The sequence below is a fragment of the Oenanthe melanoleuca genome, chromosome 3, assembly GCF_029582105.1.
Source record: "Oenanthe melanoleuca isolate GR-GAL-2019-014 chromosome 3, OMel1.0, whole genome shotgun sequence".
Lineage (NCBI taxonomy): Eukaryota > Metazoa > Chordata > Aves > Passeriformes > Muscicapidae > Oenanthe > Oenanthe melanoleuca.
Genome location: NC_079336.1, coordinates 55,382,027 through 55,400,852, shown reverse-complemented (window position 1 = coordinate 55,400,852; position 18,826 = coordinate 55,382,027). Strand labels below are relative to the sequence as shown.

Here is an 18,826-nt window from a genome sequence, read left to right as displayed (position 1 = left end):
TGAGCCTAATTAACTTCACTAGAGCTGTTAAGGTTTTGACTATAGCAATAAAAAAATCTGCTATTCCACTCCAGATTTCAACTGAACTCATCCAAGAAGACACATAGGACTTGAGACTGGATCAAGTTCCTCCCACTGCTCAAGTGACTTTTTACTTAGATTAGCAGATGCTTCCATCATCCTATTAACACTTACATCATCAGCAGTATGCTCATTTACAATGTAAAATATGATCTTATAATACAAAATGCTGCCTCTAATCCAAGTACATACAGACTGAAGTAAAACCCAAAACCTAGGACTGATCCTGTCATCAACAGCATCACTCCTAAGTAAGAAAGTGCTACACACATCTGAGCACAATCTCAAATAGTCCGAACAGTCCTTTCAAAAAGTCGTAAAACTGGGAAAGAAATCCTAATCAAGTACCTCTTGAAACTCAGGAGGACAAACTAGCGCAGAAAAATTAAAAGCACATTAATGCCACTTAATGAGACAAGGATAAATTTTTATTACAGTTCTAGGTGCATGGATTGTAACCTAAAAAACAAACAAACCCAAAACTCTGAAGAAGAGATATAAGTAATATTTTAGATTCATGTGATAATTTGGGTGTCCCAAATGGATCAGGTGAATGTTTATCGCTCCCTGTGACACAGGTGACATGTGTCAGGTGTCAGACAGTATTGAAGGTCTGAAGTTTGGCAACATTACACTCAACACGGCCATCCTTCTACAGATTCCAATAGGCCTTGAATCCAACAGGATTAGAAACTACATGATTGCTGGATTCAAGTGTAGCAGTCCAAATAAAGGTAATTTAAAGCTGAATTATGAGCTGTTAATAATAAACCACAGCTAAGTTATTTTTCCTCCAGTTTCAAAGACAGCACAGAGGAGAATCCCACATGAATGCCAACACACAAGTAAGCAAGTGCAGCATAAAAGAGAAAAAGAGGCCAAAAAGCCTGCCAGATATCTGCCAGAAACACACTGGTTTTCCTAAGTAGCCCATTCAATTAAGTTAAAAATTATATCACTTTTTCAGTATCTTCCAGGAGAAAGAGACAGATAATGAAACACTAAGCAGCTTGAGTTCAAATGCCCATCTACTCTCTTTACTTTGTATTTAGTTTGCAAAACTGAAATGCACAGGAAACCATTCAGGGGAAAAATTGCCAAGTAGACTGGTTAAATACACTCTATAAACTTTCTGCCACATGCTCACATAGCAGAACTCTGAGAGTTGTGCTGAACTACAATGGACATATTTTTAAGATTTCAGCTATTCAAGAGTCTTAAAGTTCTGTTCAACTGCTTTATTCTAAGTACTGAAACAGCAGCAGACAGTCAGCATTCAGCTCCATTAAAATTAAAAGTTGTTGGGTTTTGGGGTTGGTTTGTTGGTTTTCTTAAAGACTTCAGTAGTCTTAAAAACCTGCACTTTTCAAATGCAGTTTAACTTGGGTAAATAAATTAATATTCATGAGCTGTTTGATGCAAAGACTCAAGCTGTGTCTATCAAGACAACCATTAATTTCAGTGGGAGATGGCTTAGTCAGACTCACATAAAAGTGGTCTAATCCTTTATCAATTTATATTCTGTAAAAGTAACAATAGCATGGGATGGATGCAATCATCTACAAACCAGACAAGACTCCTCCCTATCAGCACACCTGCTGTCAAGATGCAAAGTTCAAAGTTTGGGCCTTTTTCCATAGCATACCTTATTTAATTACCATGGAAACAACATCCCAGGTACAGCTCAGCCCCTACATGCTTGCTTAAAACACTACCTTAAAAAAAAGGTAATAATCATTTGGACCTAATTCAGACAGTTGGCATTGTAGCATATGCTGTTCCCCATGAACAACAAAAAGCACACTGGAGGACAGCAGGAGCAGGGCTGCAGGGCACAGGGTGCAAAGCAATCCTCTTTAACTACTGTAGGCCAAACATCTTCCCACAGGGTCTTCAGCAACAAGGACAAAGTTTCTCTCTGAAAATGGTTCTGCCCATGCCACTGCTCTACTTGGCAGATGTATCTGGGCTCTCCCTGGACTGATTCCCTGCTGAAGAAATCACATCTAAGGGCTTCCAGGCCTCTTATAGAAGATGGCATCCCTTCTCCACACTAACACCTCTGACTTCTGCAAGACCGACAATTTTTTCCATGTATCGTGGACATACATGTATTTCCAGGTGTGTCTGTTGGTGTATTTCCTTATGCAGCTTTATAAGCATCCATGAATTATCCTACAGCATGCCTTGGATCTGAATAAAACGAGACCCTGCTACAGCCACCTTCCCTCTGCAATCCACCACAACCAAATCTGCCACTGTAGGAAGCTGAAGATGTGATTTTTATATACAGCAGCTATATTATCCCTAAAACAAAGACAAGTTAAGAATATCCGCTTCAAATAACCTGCGTCCAGCTGAACAGACCGCAAGCAGACCCAACCTTTCCACTTTTGTACTCTGAATCACTCTTTTTGACAACTGAACTTGTAACCTCCCATCTGACAGCTCAGCCGCGGCGTGCCCAGGGCAGCTCCATAGAGACCGGTCCCACGCCGCCCCTTCCCGGCGCACCGGACCGAGACTCGCTATAAATGACACCTGGAGAGCAGCCAGGCTGAGGCGGGGGACGGCACCGGCTCTCAGAGTTCGCGCCCGACAGGCCCGGGACACCGCGTCCCGCCGCCGCCGCCCGTCCCGCCTCCCACAGCCCCGGGACTCCGCGGGAAGCGCAGGGACGCACCTGCGCCCGCCACTCCTGCCCGGCAGCGAGCGCAGCGCCCGGCGGCACCCGCCCCTCCGTCCCACACCCACCGCCCAGCGCCGCCCGGCGGGAGCCGCTCGGGGCCCCCCGGCGGCGGCACCGAGCAGCCTCCGCCGCCGCGCCGAGCCCGGACGGGCGCCGGGAAGGCGGCGGCGGGCACGGCACGGCACGGCACGGCACGGCACCGCCCCATCCCATCCCATCCCATCCCATCCCATCCCATCCCATCCCCGCACGCCGCTACGATCCCCGTTATCCCGCAGCGCTGGAGGCGGAGGGGGGTGCAGGGGGGCCACACCGGCCTCCGCCGCCCGGGAGTTTTAAAGGGACAGCGCGCCTCGCTGGGACGGTAGCGGCGGCTTTGCCCCGGGGGTGCCCGGAGGGCCGCTCCCGTTGCCGGTGCCGGCGGTGGGGCGGGCGCGGAGGGAGGGGCGGGGGCTGGGTGTCTCCCGCTGCCGCCACAGCGCTCGCCGCCTCCCCTCCCCCACGGCGGGGGCTCCTCGCCGCAGCCTCTGTGCTCCGCTCCCGGTCATGTGACCCGAACGTAACCGGACAGGAAAAGCCGCCGCCGCCGCCGCCGCCGCGCTGACTCCGTTGTTGCTGCTGCCGGGCGCGGAGACGGCGGCGGCCCCCGCGCGGCGCCACCCGGCGGCCCCCACGCCCCCCAGGTGAGCGAGCACCGGCCGCGCCGAGCCCGCCCCGCGGGGCAGCCCGGCCCCGCCGCCCGCACGTGCGCCCGGCCCCGTCGCGCCGGCCGCGGCCCGGGCTGAGGCGGCGGCGGCGGCGGCGGGGGCGCGGCGGGGCCTGCTCGGCCCTACCTCCGCATTGTGTGCGAGGGGCACCGCGGGCCCCGCCGGGTCCGAGCGGGCCGAGGGGGCGCGGGACGGGAGGCGAAACTGCCCGGTGAATCCCCTCCGGGCCGGGCCGGACCGGGCCGGGCGGCTCGATCCGGGACACGGTACGGGGGGGGGGGGGGGGATGGGTGCGCACCGAGGGGTGGGCCGGACCGAGCCGGAGGGGAGTGGGTGGGTCGCGGAGAAGGAAAGAGAGAGGGAGGGGGCGGGGGGGCCGGTGCCGCCCGGCGCGGGGCTCGGCTCGGCCGGTTGAGGCCCGCGCTCCCTCCTCCCTCCCGCCCCCTTCGGCGGCGGTGGCGGCGGCGGCAGCAGCAGCAGCGGGATCCGGCGCGCGCGGGGCGGGGCGGCCCCGCCTGTCCCCCGTCCCCCCCCCCGGCGGGTTGGGATGGGCCGGCCCTGGCGGCGGCGGCGGCGGCGGCTCTTCCCGTCTCGCGCGCCCTGGCGGCTCCGCTCGCGCTGCGTCTCGCGCGCCGTCTCCGTCCCGTCCGTGCGCGCGTGGCGTGCGCGGGGGGGCGGCGGGCGGGGCCGGCGGGAGGAGGGAGGGGCGGGGCGCAGCCAGTGAGAGCGGCGCGCGGCCGCCCGGCCTTCCGCCGCGCCGGCCAATGGGAGCGCGCCGCCCGCTCGCGCTGGGGCCGGGCGTGCTCCGGGCATGGAGCGGCCGGACACGCCCCCGGCCGGGCCGGGCGGGAGCGCCCCGGGGCTGGCGGCCGGGAAGCGGCGCCGGCCGGGCCCGCCGCCCGGGCTGAGGGCCAAGGCCGGCCGGGCGGCGCGGCTGTGAGCGGCCGGGGCCGGGCCGGTGCCCTCTGCCGCCGGAGCGGGAGCAGCGCCGCGGGATCGGTGCCCGGGGCGCCAGGGCAGAGCGGGAAGCGCCGTGCCCGAGCTGTTCCCTGCCGGCCCGGCTGGCCGCCCGTGGCCCGCGCCCTCCCGCCGTACCGGCGCTTCCCCGCTGTGAGCCTGGGCGTGTTCCGCCCCCTTTACCCCGCCGGGTCTCCGAGGCGAGCGCCCGTCCCTGGCGGGCTCGCCCCCGCCTGGCTTCTCACCCAGCGCTGAACAGATTAGGTAATTTCCAAACCGCGCCGGGGCCGGGCCGGCCCAGGGAAGGACTGTCCCCTCGGGGTTTCAGGGCACAAGTGTTTCATACACTTGTTGAATCGGTCAGCTCTGAAATACGGCGTTGCCGGCCTTAATCACCATTTTATTTAGCTAAGGGTAAAATTCCTGAGCACACGCATACCTGTAATGTACGAAGTGCTTTCTTCGCTCTTTCCATCTGCCCTGTCATTTCCTCAGAGTGTAATTACTGTAGTGCTTTTAGCTAGAGCGTTTAAATATCATCCAGATACATGAAAACACAATGTTGTGCACATGTATCTTTTTTTTTAAAGATCAATTCAGGTCTCTAAGGAAGGGCTTGCTATTTGGGGTGAGAGTGAAGCTCCAAGCTAAACACTCTTAGGACGGTAATAACTAGAAAGAATGCTTGTCTGGCTTGAAGTGCCCTCACATCAGTGGTTTTCTCTGCTTGGCAAGTTTTGTTGTCCAAGAGCAAACCAGATGAATTTTAAAAATGTAGAATGCATTAATAATCTAAATTACAGGGAAAAAAATCGAGTGTGTTTTCTGTAATATCACCTGCATGAAGCATCTTGCAGGATTAAATAACACCAAGCATGATTTTTGTTCCTGCTGACAGCAAGTATTCCCTCTTGTGGAGAGAGAAGGAGAATCTTAGCATAATGTATGTACAAATTTAGTTATCCAAACATTAGCTTAGGGAGGAGAATATGTACCTAAAGAGAGCAAAACCTAACTTCTTTTTCTCTTAATAACTATAAGAAAATAATCAGCTGTATCTTACAATGTATTTCTTTCTTTGTCTTTATACCCTTGTCTCCAGTGAGTTCTGATCTCATGTGGATGCAAAGGAATGCATTTGGTCAGCCTGGTTATTTCTTTAAATACAAGGGAATTCTTCCCTGTCCAGCAAGTAGAAATACTTGCTTCTCCAGTGACTAAATACTGGCATATGTGCACTTCTGTTCTCTTTCCCAAAAAGTCATGCTTTTACTGTGTAAAAGAAACTAGCTGCTTGAACCTGACCTAAAATTTCTATAACTTGCTGTTAAGTTTAGAGGGGAAAACACCCAAGGCTTTTTATAAACTTTTCGGTCCACTTCTAGTTTCACCTTCTCTTTCTGTTCTGTTCTGTTTCTGTTCTGAGCTTTACATGGCCAGGAATTTTGTTGGCTTCTCTGGCTGTTTTATATGATTACGTACAGGTTTGCATATGTCCATCCATCCATCCGTGGAAAACTGTCCTAATGTATTTTTCTGTCTATTTTTTCCCCCCAAAGTTACCAATTTTTTCTTCCAAGACTGCCCTTGAATCCTTGAGAAGCAGTTTATAGCTCTTAGGTAGTTCTTTGTGGGCAGCCTCCAGCAGCTGATACAGGAAGGAGCTCAGGAGGATGAGGGGCTGTGGAAACCCTGGCCTAGGGTCAGTGCCACATTTCACTGTTCATTGTCCTACCTAGTGCTGATGGCCAGCCGTGGACAGAACTGCACCTCTCACCCTTTGAGTTTCTTTATTGGCTAGAAAGGCATGAGGAATTCTTAAAAATGCTGTTGTGGCAGCATAAATAATAAATAGATCAGTAGTTATTAGGTGAAAAAGATTGGCTGCTCCTCTATTGATAGTCCAAGGGGCTTGCCAATACCTAGAATGAATTCACTGTTTAAGTATCTGGTATGTATTTCCCAGGAGAGGGCATAACCATCACAAATGTTTGATTATTTAATGCAGGGCTTGGATTCAGCTGGATGGAGCCATAACTTTTAGGTTAAAGATACACAGAGACACTGAAAACCCAGGTTAAAAGGGTTCTGTCACTCCCACTGGTGTAAGTGAGAGGGACTGGCATGAGAAAGGAAATTCCTATTTGAGCAGACAAGTGGCAATCAAAACACTTTGTTTTTCCCACTCTGTATAGGTGTTTTTCCTACTTGTTAATATATCTTCCTCTTCCTTAGCTATTTATATTTCTGTATCCAAGTACCCACACCATGCCTTTTCAGAACACTTTGGTCCCGATTCTCTTTTGCTCTTTAAGCCTTGGCAAATCACTCACACCTTTGTGAATCACTTCGCTCACCATGAAAGAGAAATCCTTGCCTACGTGTAAGGTATCTTTTATACAGTAATTTGGGATTAAGATGTGTTGCTAAAGTATGGCATCTGGATATTGTAGAAAATATCTGTTAAGAGACAGCTACTGTTGCATCTGTGCATCTACTGTTAAGTTTTACATGCAAGTCATTTGCTTTTCAGAGTGTAAAAAATGGATTTGGCCAACCATGGACTTATTCTGCTGCAGCAGCTAAATGCTCAGAGAGAGTTCGGTTTCCTGTGTGACTGCACAGTTGCCATTGGGGATGTCTACTTCAAGGCACACAAATCTGTCCTCGCTTCTTTCTCCAACTACTTCAAGATGTTGTTTGTTCATCAAACCAGGTAACTCTAAAAAGGTTCACCATTTAAATGTTGTTCAGTTAACTAAGCTAAGGAAATCTAGCAACAGAAGTTCTTTTTGCTTCTTGTTACAACATAAGGAACGTGGAATCCAGTCTTAACTGCAGACTAGAACCTCACTTTAAAACATTCTAAAGTTGAACTGTGATTAATTAACACTAATTTTATAATTTAGCACAAGTTCTTTAACCTTAAAAAAGCATAGAAAGTTTAATTTCTACAGTTGAATACTTCAAAGATCCTGTCTTCTCTCCTGCACTTTCCTTCCTCCACTCACTATCCTCTACTCTGTCTTGACACTGTTCTTCACATTTGTGTAATGTTATATACAATCCGAGAAGTACTTGCTAGGAGGTTTTGAGAAATAAACTTACAAAAGAGGTATTCCATTTCTTTGCAGTTTATTGTCAGTTAAATACAGAGTACTACATAATGGTGGACAATAAGGGGTTTTGTGGTACTTTTCTTTCTGTGGGTTTTTGGTTTTTGGTTTTTTTATTTTTGTACCACAGGCTTACATTGAGGGGATTGAAAAGATCACCAAAGTGTAAGATCACTTTAGAGATTTTCTGGTCTTTTTCCAAAATATTTGAACTAACTCAAAAAGTTTATGTTAAGTGATGCACACTTAACTCTTTGGCTAAGAGTTCTTAGCCAGAAGTAAACTGCTAGGACAGAAGTGCATTTGCACTTCTGAAACAGGACTGCAGGTAGATGTTATCAGTCTTAATGCTCCATCGAGAGTACACAGTCATCTTCAGAAGACAGCATTGCGAAGTTTACTTTTGAGTCATGTATCTCCATTCAGAAGCAGTCACAAGAGAGGGCTCAAGATGGGTGCACCTCAAGAAATGGAAGAATTGGTTATAATTTCCTCCTCAGCTTGGTAGCCTACTGTAGTTAGAGCATTCAGACCACAGCACACAATCATGTCCATTTCTGAATCTCTGTGGTTTATTTATGTTTGTTTTTAACAGAGGAGCTACAAATACTTATGAAAAATAATGAGAATCTCAGTTCCTCTCCCGTTAGCTAACTGACCTCACAAAGATGTTCCCTGTTTTCTTTCTCCTTCTGTGAACCTTGCCTTGCTTTCTGCACAGAGATGCAGCTTTAGCTAGAGCAGTGGTAGCTGTCTCAGGCCAGAGCGTCGTAAAGGTTGATGCATAGGTTGCACTCTGAGCTGGAGGGTGGTGTTGGTTTCAGTCTTGTTGGACTGAAGAGAGCATCACAGCTAAAGCTCCCTTTGAGTGCTCTAATCAAGGGACTGCTAGGCTGACCAGGCAGTCTACTGGTGCTGCTGTTTCTCCCTCCCTATTCAAGGAAAAAAGCTGCTGTTCTGCTGTGTAAGGAACCTGGACTCCACAGATTACACCTGTTGCATCAGCTCCCTGGGAGGATTTGCACCCTGTCCTGCATGGTTTGTGGATCGTGATGCACTTGGGACAACGCGATGCCACGCGTTTGCAGAACTGTAGCTCTAAAGCCTGGTAGGACATAGAAGCCCAGCAGGCAAGAGCCAGATGAATTTTAGGTGTTTTCAGGACTAAATACTGAGAAGAGTTTATTTGACTGTGAATTCAGAGTCCCGTGCTAGCAGAGGACTCCACAGCTACAGATGTGTTTGAATCCAGCCAAGAAAAGGGGAAAATGTCTTTGCAGTTTACAAAATATATTAATATGTGACAACACATTTACAACATAACAGCAGTTTAAAATGGTATAGATCGCAAGGGGACAGCTTTTCTTTCAAGCCAGTTACTTCACTGAGGAAAGAAGTCATCTTTCAAGTAGCTCCTAAGATTAGCTCTATTACAGTAGAGCATTTCCCTTAATATTTATTGCAGATTCTGTCTTTTGAATTTAAGTAGAAACCTCCTATTTTTATCAAGGCTTGAATAACCTAGAACTGGAAAAAATATTTTCTTTGTCTTATTTCTAATTTTGTTTCACCTTTCAGTGAATGTGTCCGTTTGAAAGCGACCGACATACAGCCAGATATCTTCAGTTATCTCTTGCATTTGATGTACACTGGGAAGATGGCACCACAACTCATTGACCCAGTTCGACTGGAACAGGGAATAAAGTTTCTGCATGCATATCCACTAATTCAAGAGGCCAGCCTTGCAAGTCAGGGAACTTTTTCTCACCCGGATCAAGTCTTTCCATTAGCATCTTCATTATATGGCATTCAGATTGCAGATCACCAGATAAGACATCCCACTAAGGTTACGTCAGCGACTGACAAACTTGGGCGAGAACCGCGGCCTCAGACGTCACGGATGAGCCAAGAGCAGGCTTCTGAAGGCTCACAGCTCTCGCAGCTGGGTGCAAATCTGCCACAAGTGACCCGGACAAATATGTCTGCTTCTGACCCGTTGCCATCTTCTCTGTCTCCAGAATTGGTATCTGCTGCTGGTAATAATTCACCTTCAGGAGAAGAGGCCAATATGGAAGCATCTTCTTCAGATGAGCAGCCTGCCTCTCTCACAATAGCACATGTCAAGCCAAGCATTATGAAAAGGAACGGAAGCTTCCCAAAATACTATGCCTGTCACCTCTGTGGTCGTCGGTTCAACCTGCGCAGCAGTTTGCGGGAGCACCTGCAGATCCACACGGGAGTTCCCTTCACATCTAGCCAGCAGGGAGAAAGTAATATCTCTTTGTCTCTCTGTAACAACACAGCTGATAAAGATGCCATGGAAGTGCCTGAAGCGGGGATGATTAGTGACAGCGAGCTGCAGCAGATCTCAGACTCCCCAATAATTGATGGGCAGCAGCAGTCAGAGACACCTCCCCCCTCTGACATCGCAGACATTGACAACCTGGAGCAGGCAGATCAAGAGAGGGAGGTAAAGAGACGGAAATACGAATGTTCCATCTGCGGTCGCAAATTTATTCAGAAAAGCCACTGGAGGGAGCACATGTACATTCACACAGGCAAGCCCTTCAAGTGCAGCACTTGTGACAAAAGCTTTTGTAGGGCTAACCAGGCTGCTAGACACGTGTGCCTAAACCAGAGCATGGACACATACACCATGGTAGATAAACAGACTCTGGAGCTCTGTACTTTTGAGGAAGGCAGTCAAATGGACAACATGTTAGTACAGACCAACAAGCCCTACAAATGTAATTTGTGTGACAAAACTTTTTCAACTCCCAATGAAGTAGTCAAACATTCGTGCCAAAATCAAAACTCTGTCTTTACACTAGAAGAAGATCGTTCCATTCTGTTGGGTGGTGGGGACACAGAAGCCACAGAGACTGATAACGCAGTGTTAGCCTCCATCAAAAAGGAGCAGGAAGCAGTGTTGTTAGACTGAATGTGAAACCTATATCAATTTTTTAAGTTTCTTTACTCATTTTTTATTAAATCAATTTTTTCCTCCCCCTGCCTCTTACCTCACTTACCCCTGCCATCTTTTCCAGCAAACTCCTTCCCACCCTTTGTCTTCAGCAACCAGAACTGTACTGGCACATTAGGAAATTGGACTTTGCCTCTCCCACCAAAACAAACAAAAAGCTCTTGCATCAAACCACAACAAAATTGATTTTAATACAAAGGAATATGTGAAAAAACAATCCAGCTAACTATGTTGATAGTATTAGTTATTCCAAATTTAATAGATTTTAAACAAAATTTAGATTGCTTAAAAGTGTATTTAGATACAATGATGAGTGTAATGAGAAACAGAGTATCAGTTTGGTAAGCAAAGGATATTTGTATTTTAGTTTCCCTGGTAGAAGGCATTTTGAGATCTGGCAGATTGAACACCGTGCTCTTTACAAGTCCGTATGCAAGTTAGGGTTATAACCTAAGCCCTCAGAACTTTCCTCAACGAGTGCAGAAATCTCTGCTCATAGAGTTGAAAAGAGCTGAGGGTGTTGGTTTTCTTTTAGCCATACGTTTTCCTTCAAGTACGCCTTTGGGTATCTGTTTCAGAGTCAAGTAAAGTCATTACTTAGTCAAATTTTGACTTAAGTAGCTGCAATAGTAATGTGATGGCAATCTTTATATATATATATATATAAATACTGTATATGTATAAAGATTTATATATATATAAAGTGTCTGTGTATATTTGGTACAGGTAAATAAATGCACACATCCTTTTTAAGTAGTTGGCCATCTGCTCTCAGATTCAGCCTGGAATGTCTTCTAGTTGTTTGACAAAGCTAGTCATTGCACAGGTTGCTTTTAACCAAATTTGAAACGTCCTGAACTGTGTGCATTTTTATTGACCTGTTGAAGAGAAGCCAATAGGTAAGTGCTGTCACCCAAGCTACCAAGGAAACTAGAGAAGTGGCATACTGGTGAGCACTGCACCATCATTAGTGCAGCACATGCGTGTGTTGTTAGCTATACAGAGGTTTGAGTCATTCTGAATGAAAGGAGAGAGAAAAGCTTCATTCCCTTACTCAGGCAAGGAATGTCTATGATTTCATTTGGTCTAATGGCATGAGTTAAGAGGGAGGAAAAGCGCTGTTCTAGCAACAGGGGATCATGGTTGTTTTAAAATGAATCTGTAGTGCTGGCTGGGAAATTCTGCTCTATGAGAGTCCTGTTATTTTGAAAGCCAAGACAAAGCCTGCAAAAACTAAAAGGGTGAATTCTGTAGTTTTAGTTACTGCTGATGGTAGTACTGCATCTTTGTGTTAAAAATCAAGTTGTTGATTTTTATTATTTTATATAGATGCCCAGATTTTTTGCTGGTAGCCTAAAAACCTAAACTGACAGCAGCAGTGAAGCCCACTGAGCAATTACTGGGCCAACAGAAGGTGTAAGTGGACAGAAAAAGTACCCCATCATAAATGGAGACAGTGTGTGTTTGGGGGGAGGGGTGGGAGAGGGCAAGTCACAAACCACAGCTCTTCTCTGTGTATACGTTTAAACTGAATATCATCTTTTTGTGTATAGTTAAGTTCTCAGATTTGTAAGTTTTTATACATCATTTCATTGAATAAAAACTGAATTAAATGGGATATGATTTATTGAGTTGAAGGTGAAAGGTTGTTGGTGTTCGGTCTTCCTGGATGAGCTCTTGCTGAATCAGTTTAAAAGCCAAGCAATGTATTCTGTTTGTCAGACTAAAACATCAATCACTCAGGTGAACAATGAGCTTACTAAAACCTAAGGTGGATTTAGCACAAAAAGTCTCTACACACTAGATTTTTTTCCCAGTTTATTATAATGTGACCATTATTGTAAAGTTTATTGTAAGTGATATTGATTTTATTATCACTCTTGTATTAGACTAATAGATTTAAAATCAATTTACTTCAAAGTATAGAAGTCTTTTGAGGTAAAAAAAAACCATCTTACAGAATTTAGTGATGCCCATTTTAAAACATATTTAGGATCTTCATGTACCAGTATAATTTTCTTTAATGTGGGTTTTATTTTATCTTCCTTAGTCCAAAACGTTCTCAGAGTAGAAAAACAAAAGAGTAAACCTTTCCTAGTTCAGGGTAATGTCAGCTTTTGAAGTATCTGTGGTTTAGGGTATAGTCACAAGTTCATTTCCAAAATGACTGAAGCAGCTAAAGGTGCTACCACCTCAGATGTTAGTTACTGCTTAGATGCTTTTTTCTTTTTTCTTGGTTTTTTTTTGTTTTGTTTTGTTTTGTTTTGTTTTGTTTTTTTTAATTCCAGAGCTCCAGTTCTGGTCTGGGGCAAAGCACAACAGTTCAGCTCAATTCCCCAGGTGGCTGCTTGTGTCAGGGTGCACATGGACACACCATTTATTGTGAGACATTATTCCTGCTCTCACCTCTCCTTCTCCACTGTTTGGACATCATGGTGTTTGCTAAGTTACATATTGAATGGACTAAAGCAAAAAACAACCAGTCTTAAAAAATGCTATTTTCCTGTCAAACCTGTTCCTTATTTTAGCTCTGCAGAAGGTTTTGAGCAGCTCACAGATTGTGCAAAGACGGAGATGAGCCGGGAAGAGCCTTACTGAAGCCAGTGTTGCTGCTGGCAACGTGCAGGATGTGGAAGATGGGATGTGGTGACTCCCACTCGGGCAGGTAGCTCCTCTGGAGGGCAGTGTGGCCTTGCAGGCTGGTGTGCTGCCCAGCAAGGAGCAGGGTAGGGCAGGGAACAAGCAGCTGTGGAAGGAGTTGGTTATGACAGTCCTGCTCCTACAAGGAACGTGAAATTGCAGGCTCAGCAGAGACATTTTCACCTGTTAATATTTATTCTTATGAACACTGTCGGGAAAAGAGAAAAAAAAACAATAAAGAGACTGTTTTAATATGTCTTGAGCTATGATACTGGTTTCTTTTAAATACCCTTTATTGTCTGATGCTCCATGGGGATGTTTAAGTCATTGCCTTTCAACTTCATGAGCAGTTTTGTTCCTTTACAACAAATTAGAAACAGTGTATTCTGGTTATTAACAGCTGCATTGAGAATTTGGGAAATTGCAGCACAAATGCAGTTTTGTTCAAGCTTCTTTGTTTAAACCCTGTGAATTTTTATTACAGTTAGAGATAACTCCAGGTTTTAGTTTTCAGTGTTTGACTTGGAGATTTGTGGCTGAGTTGCTCATTGCTCATTCAACTGCTGAAGTTGTGATTTTCTACCGAAGGAAAGCAGACATCTTGGCAGGAACTGCTGAGGAGTCGGTGAAATCAGCCATCATTCAAGGCCGTGGGCTGGAACTTCAGCCCCATGTTTTTCCAAAGAAGTATCTTCAAAGTTGATTTCCTAGGCATGTGACTTTATATCTCTGCCTTGATTCAGAAGTACCAAACATCTATAAATCTCTCTGCTCCAACAGAGGATCATCACTTCTGAAAGTGGTTTGCAGTCCATTGCAGTCAATATTTTTGTATCAGACCATCAGTGGTCTGATAATCATCCTGCTTCATCAGGGGGAGAATTTATCAGAAGACGCTTGTGTTACAAACATTGAATAGTTAAAATTGTGCTCCTGTTCACACTGCAGAGCCTTCAGTTGCTGTCTTCATGTTTAGAAAATCTGGCTGGTTCTTCAGCTCCAAATTCCATAAAATAACAGCCTCAGTCACAAAAAATTGCAAGAGAAAAAAAAGGTATTGATTTCATTCTGTTTACTTTAAACAATTTCTTTGGCATTGCAACATCTTTTAGACTAATTAAAAGGGGCCTGGTTAGACTCAGGCAGGTGCTATGGTACCTGGTACCTGATGGCATCACAGTCTCTCAGTGTTTCTTTCCCAATCTGCTTAACAGGAGAATTACCTTGTTTGGGTATTTTGCCTTTTTGGGGAGTAATACAATTGTTTAGATATCCCTGTCCCAAGCACTTAAAGATCAAACTGATCCATTCTTAACCAAGTTAAACTAATTTTCCTTGATTGTATTTCCACACCTTTTAATCTTAAAAAGTAAACTTAAAGAAGGGAAGTTAATTTTGGAGTTCTGTCATTTATTCTCTTATTTATTGCTTCCCTAAAGTCAACAAGTGTTTTAAGATACTTCATATTATGAATGATTAGGAGTAATCGGGTAACTTAAAAAAAATAAAAATAAATAAATAAAAGTAAAACCAATTAGATTCCTACTTCAGCACTGAAAATGTTACACTGTTAATTACAGCAGCATACTTTGGTTAATGAAATCCAGGTAACAGACTACCAGTGCTGATGGAGGCTGGCTGTTCAAATAGCCCAGCTGTTACTCTACCTGAGAAAGGGTGTTTGCATTTCTACAGCTCTTGTTTTGTTCACTTGTTTTTGTTTGTAAAAATGCCCATTGCCACTGGATAATGAAATCCCACTCATACCACAAGTAGAACAAAACAGAAAGAAGCAAGAAATCTTTTGCAGCACCCTTCATTAATGTGTGTTTGCCAAATTATCTGTGATCAGCTCTAGAAATAAGAGAAATTCACTGTCCTTAAATACGTGTTTCTATCAAGCCTGCCATTAAGAAGGACATATTTAGATGAAATATAGTTTTGAACAGGTCATGTGTGCCAAGATGCAAGAGCTCAGTGTGGCCTTGGAGCAGCTGTCAGTGACTGCTGTCATTCCTTGAGGTGCCAGTGTTTTAGCCCTTGTGCCAAAGGAGCTGCCAGCAGGACTTCCTCATATTCAGTCCATGCCTATTGCCTTGGCCAAAACTGAAGCCTTCCTGGAACCTTAGGAAATCTGCTCAGGGAGGAGAGAAGCAGAGCCACAGAATGAAAGTTAACACAAATGTTCACTTACTGTACTGCTCTGGAGTGTGGAGGAGGTACCCAGCATTCCAGTGTGCCTCAGCCTGTATCCAATCTGCTGACTGTGCCAGGACTCATTTTGAAGCAGCTTATACACTTTCTAAGAGAGCTTCCTGATCAATCCATTGTTTCTTTCTATCCTTAATCTCTCAACCATGTGGTTAAAGCATTTTCTATTTTGTTACTACTGTATTGTGCAATTCCAGTTTCAGCAGTGAATTATTTTATATATTGCCATTGTTTATTTGGGTCTCTCAAGTTCACAGAGCAATGTACTCTGTCAATCAAGCTTTATTTCATGAGCTTATTAGGTAAAAATCCAACCAGAGTTCAATCCACTTTTGACAAATAAGTCTGATCTTTCAATGTGTTGCTTCAACAATTCACATCTTCATTAACTCAGGAGCTGACTAAAGCACATACTTATGAGCAAGAGAGTTGCCTGGCTGAGGGTGAGAGTGATCATCCTTCTTTTGCATCACCCTGCAGGTGTCCCCTCCATCACCCCAGGAAGCAGGAGGGCCTCAGCAGCCCAGTTTCTGCTGGATCTGCTGCCAAAGACTTTTGGGGTAAGCTGGTGTAACCCTGCCTCCCAGCTCAGAAGCCTAGTCTACACCTTTCCTGTGCTCACTCTGAAGACTTTCAGACTCATCAGAAGGGAAATAGTCACTCAAAGCATGTGGCTGGCAGCTGAGGAGGAAAGGAAAGTGATGGCCCACTGCCAAACCAGCACCACTCCAGCTGCTGGTACACAGTTGTCCACAGACAGACATATACACAGAATATAGAGTCATAATTGTTCGATAATAATAATTATATTATTCTTTTATATGATTACATTCTTACACAGAATCCGATTTTTTTTATCTCATTTTGAGGCACCTTTGCAATACTGATAACAGAATGGGACCCAGAACAAGTCCTGATTTGTGCACAAGAACTGAAAAATACACTTGTAGAAACTTCATCCTTGTTTTCTGAGTTTATTAATGTTCAACATTTTCATTCCCTTTTTAATAAAACTGTAGTATGATATTCATTTTTTAAAAAGCATACTACAGGCATGACTTGAAGGATGTGTTGCTGTGCATCACTCTCCTGTCATGTAGGAAATATCTCAGAGCAAAAGGCCACAATGTCACCAGTTTTTTCCATCTACTGCAAGTGAAGAAAAAGCAAAAATCAGCAGAAGGAATCAGCTGAAATATGGATCAGCTTTCATCTCTGCAGATGTGCAGAGCTGTGCCACACAGAGTGGAAAACTGATGTGGTGAAACAGCAGGTCAAACTAAATGGGGCAAGTCTGAAAGAATTGAGCAGATACTCAGGAAGCAGCCACTTAAACTGTGAAGCTGTGATCATGCCTGTAAGGACACCACCTTTCCTGTTTTGGGGTGGGGTTTGGAGGTTTTTTGTTTGCTGTGCTTTGGGATGTTTTACATTATATTAACTATTTCCTTTTAGAAGAGTGGTACACTTGTCCTAGGGAAGGGGAGCACTACCTTCAGTTCTCAATTGGCTCAAGGGTCATAAATTTCTTAGCTTGGAACTTCCATCTGTGTCTTAAAAGAGAAGAGCATGCTAGGAATTTGGAAACGATGGCTGTATGAATGTTTTTTCTGCCTTTCCATAGATAGATCCTCTTTCTCCTAAAGGAGATGTTCCATGCTCTGAAAAGAAGCTGACCTACAGAAATTAAAAGTCATCAATTCCTGAATCCTTGGTAGACCCATGAGAAAGTCATCCAGTGTTGCAATGTCATAGAAAACATTTCCCTGCTTCTGATACTACTGCAAGTGTGAGCTGATGGTTTACTCTACATCTGGCCATGCTGGTGGGCTCTCTCAGAGTGCTTACAGGAGCTGAGGTTTTGCATGGTGAGAGGAAGAAAATGCAGCTGCTGCTGCCAAGAGGATTTATTTGCTCTGTCATGCAGCTGCCAGTAGCAGTACTCCCTTGCAGAGCCACACCTCCGTGGTGACTCTTACATGAGGAATGAGCACATCTATTTCCTATTGCTGTCAAGGAACATGATTAAACATGGCTCTGAGAGCTGGGAAATAGAGATACAATGACAGTGGCACTTCCACTGATGTGTCTGCCACTGAGCATAACCAGGTTTTCCAAAGCAGTAACACTCCAGGCTTCAAGAGGTCTCCTGGACAGAGCTGAGCTGCTCTGCCTGAAGTGAAGCAGGCAGTTTTGCAGAGGTGCCAGCTTGCAAAGTGCTACAGACAAGGGCAGTTCCTCAGTCTGGGTTTAAAACCTAACAGCTGGGTGGCAAAATTCTTCTTCAGTGTCTGATGGGACCAAGAAGATGCATTTCTTGGTATTATCCTGCAGCAAGAAATGTGTTAAGAGGGTGAGTTGCTCTAGATCTCAGAAACCCAAAGGAGATCCCAGGGAATCCAAGAACCTGTGGAAGCACTGGTTAGGTCCAGGAATGGCACTGCCTCTGACAGGACTTTGGTGGCAAAGTCACTCTCTGCAGCAGCCCCACTGGGCCTGTCAGGAAGGCACAACCCCAGCACTCCCAGCCCAGGTCATGTCCTGGCCATGCTCCCCCTCTGCTCCTCGTGCTCCCCTCAGCAGCAGAGCGAGGGGAACTGGGATGTCCTTGCCCTGGGTAAAGCTGTGCAGCAACAACTACATCATCACTGTGTTATCAGCGTTATTCTCACACTGATATTAACACAAGGCACTGGACCAGCTGCTGGGAGGCAATTAACTCCATCCCAGCCAGAACCTGCGTTCAAGGACTAAGGTTAGGACTGGGAGAGAAACAGAGTGGTAACCTCTCGCCAGAATGGGGCTGCAAAAGAGCTGCCAAAGGAAGGGGGAGGCTGCAGAAAGTCAGTGTAACAGCTGGTGGAGAGTGCAAGCAGGGGACACTGCCTGCTCAGCTGGAATGACACCAAACAAGTATTTCAACCACTGCAGCCACTGAACAGAATGTGATCTTCTCCCCTTCTCACGCAGTCTTCCCTAATTTCAGCTTCAGTTTTCCCTTCCACTTGAAAGCATGTGCAGGACATGCCCCTGTTTCTATCCCTGTCCCATGACAGGAAAAGGAAGAAGGAGGCAGAGGAATCCCTTATGTGGGTTCCATGATTTTGGCTCTGTTGTGCAGACCTTGGCATGGAGCACACCTGTAGCTACACTGAGCATTAGAGGCATTGCTTTTTATGACCATGAAAAAAAGGTGAGGTCTTCAAAGAGTAACTGTCAGCACCCCTGAATTAAGCTTCATAGATAAAGCTCCTGACTCTGCCACAGCCTTCCCAGTTGTTCTCCGAGACTGGCATCTCTCTAAATGGCACTGGGATGCCCAGTGTATCTGACAGAAAGAATTGTGGAAGTTTTATTAATTACAACTTACTCTCTCGAGATTATCTTATTTTCCCAAGCAGATCTTAGAGATGGAGATAAAAAGGTCTCATTAAGCAAATGT

At 45.6% G+C, this 18,826-nt stretch overlaps 1 protein-coding gene across 4 annotated transcripts; it reads left to right on the top strand.

Moving 5' to 3' along the window:
* The first annotated feature begins 3,074 nt into the window (after positions 1–3,074).
* On the top strand, positions 3,075–13,442 carry ZBTB2 (zinc finger and BTB domain containing 2). 4 transcript variants are annotated; one of them, XM_056488047.1, is made up of 3 exons: positions 3,075–3,453; positions 6,968–7,150; positions 9,129–13,442. In XM_056488047.1, the coding sequence occupies exons 2-3, from the start codon at positions 6,978–6,980 to the stop codon at positions 10,489–10,491; spliced, it is 1,536 nt and encodes a 511-aa protein (XP_056344022.1). In that variant the 5' UTR covers positions 3,075–3,453; positions 6,968–6,977; the 3' UTR covers positions 10,492–13,442. The 4 variants fall into 4 exon arrangements, with proteins under 4 accessions (XP_056344022.1, XP_056344023.1, XP_056344024.1 ...); XM_056488048.1 differs by lacking the exon at positions 3,075–3,453 and adding an exon at positions 3,561–3,743; XM_056488049.1 differs by lacking the exon at positions 3,075–3,453 and adding an exon at positions 4,341–4,698.
* Positions 13,443–18,826: the final 5,384 nt, after the last annotated feature.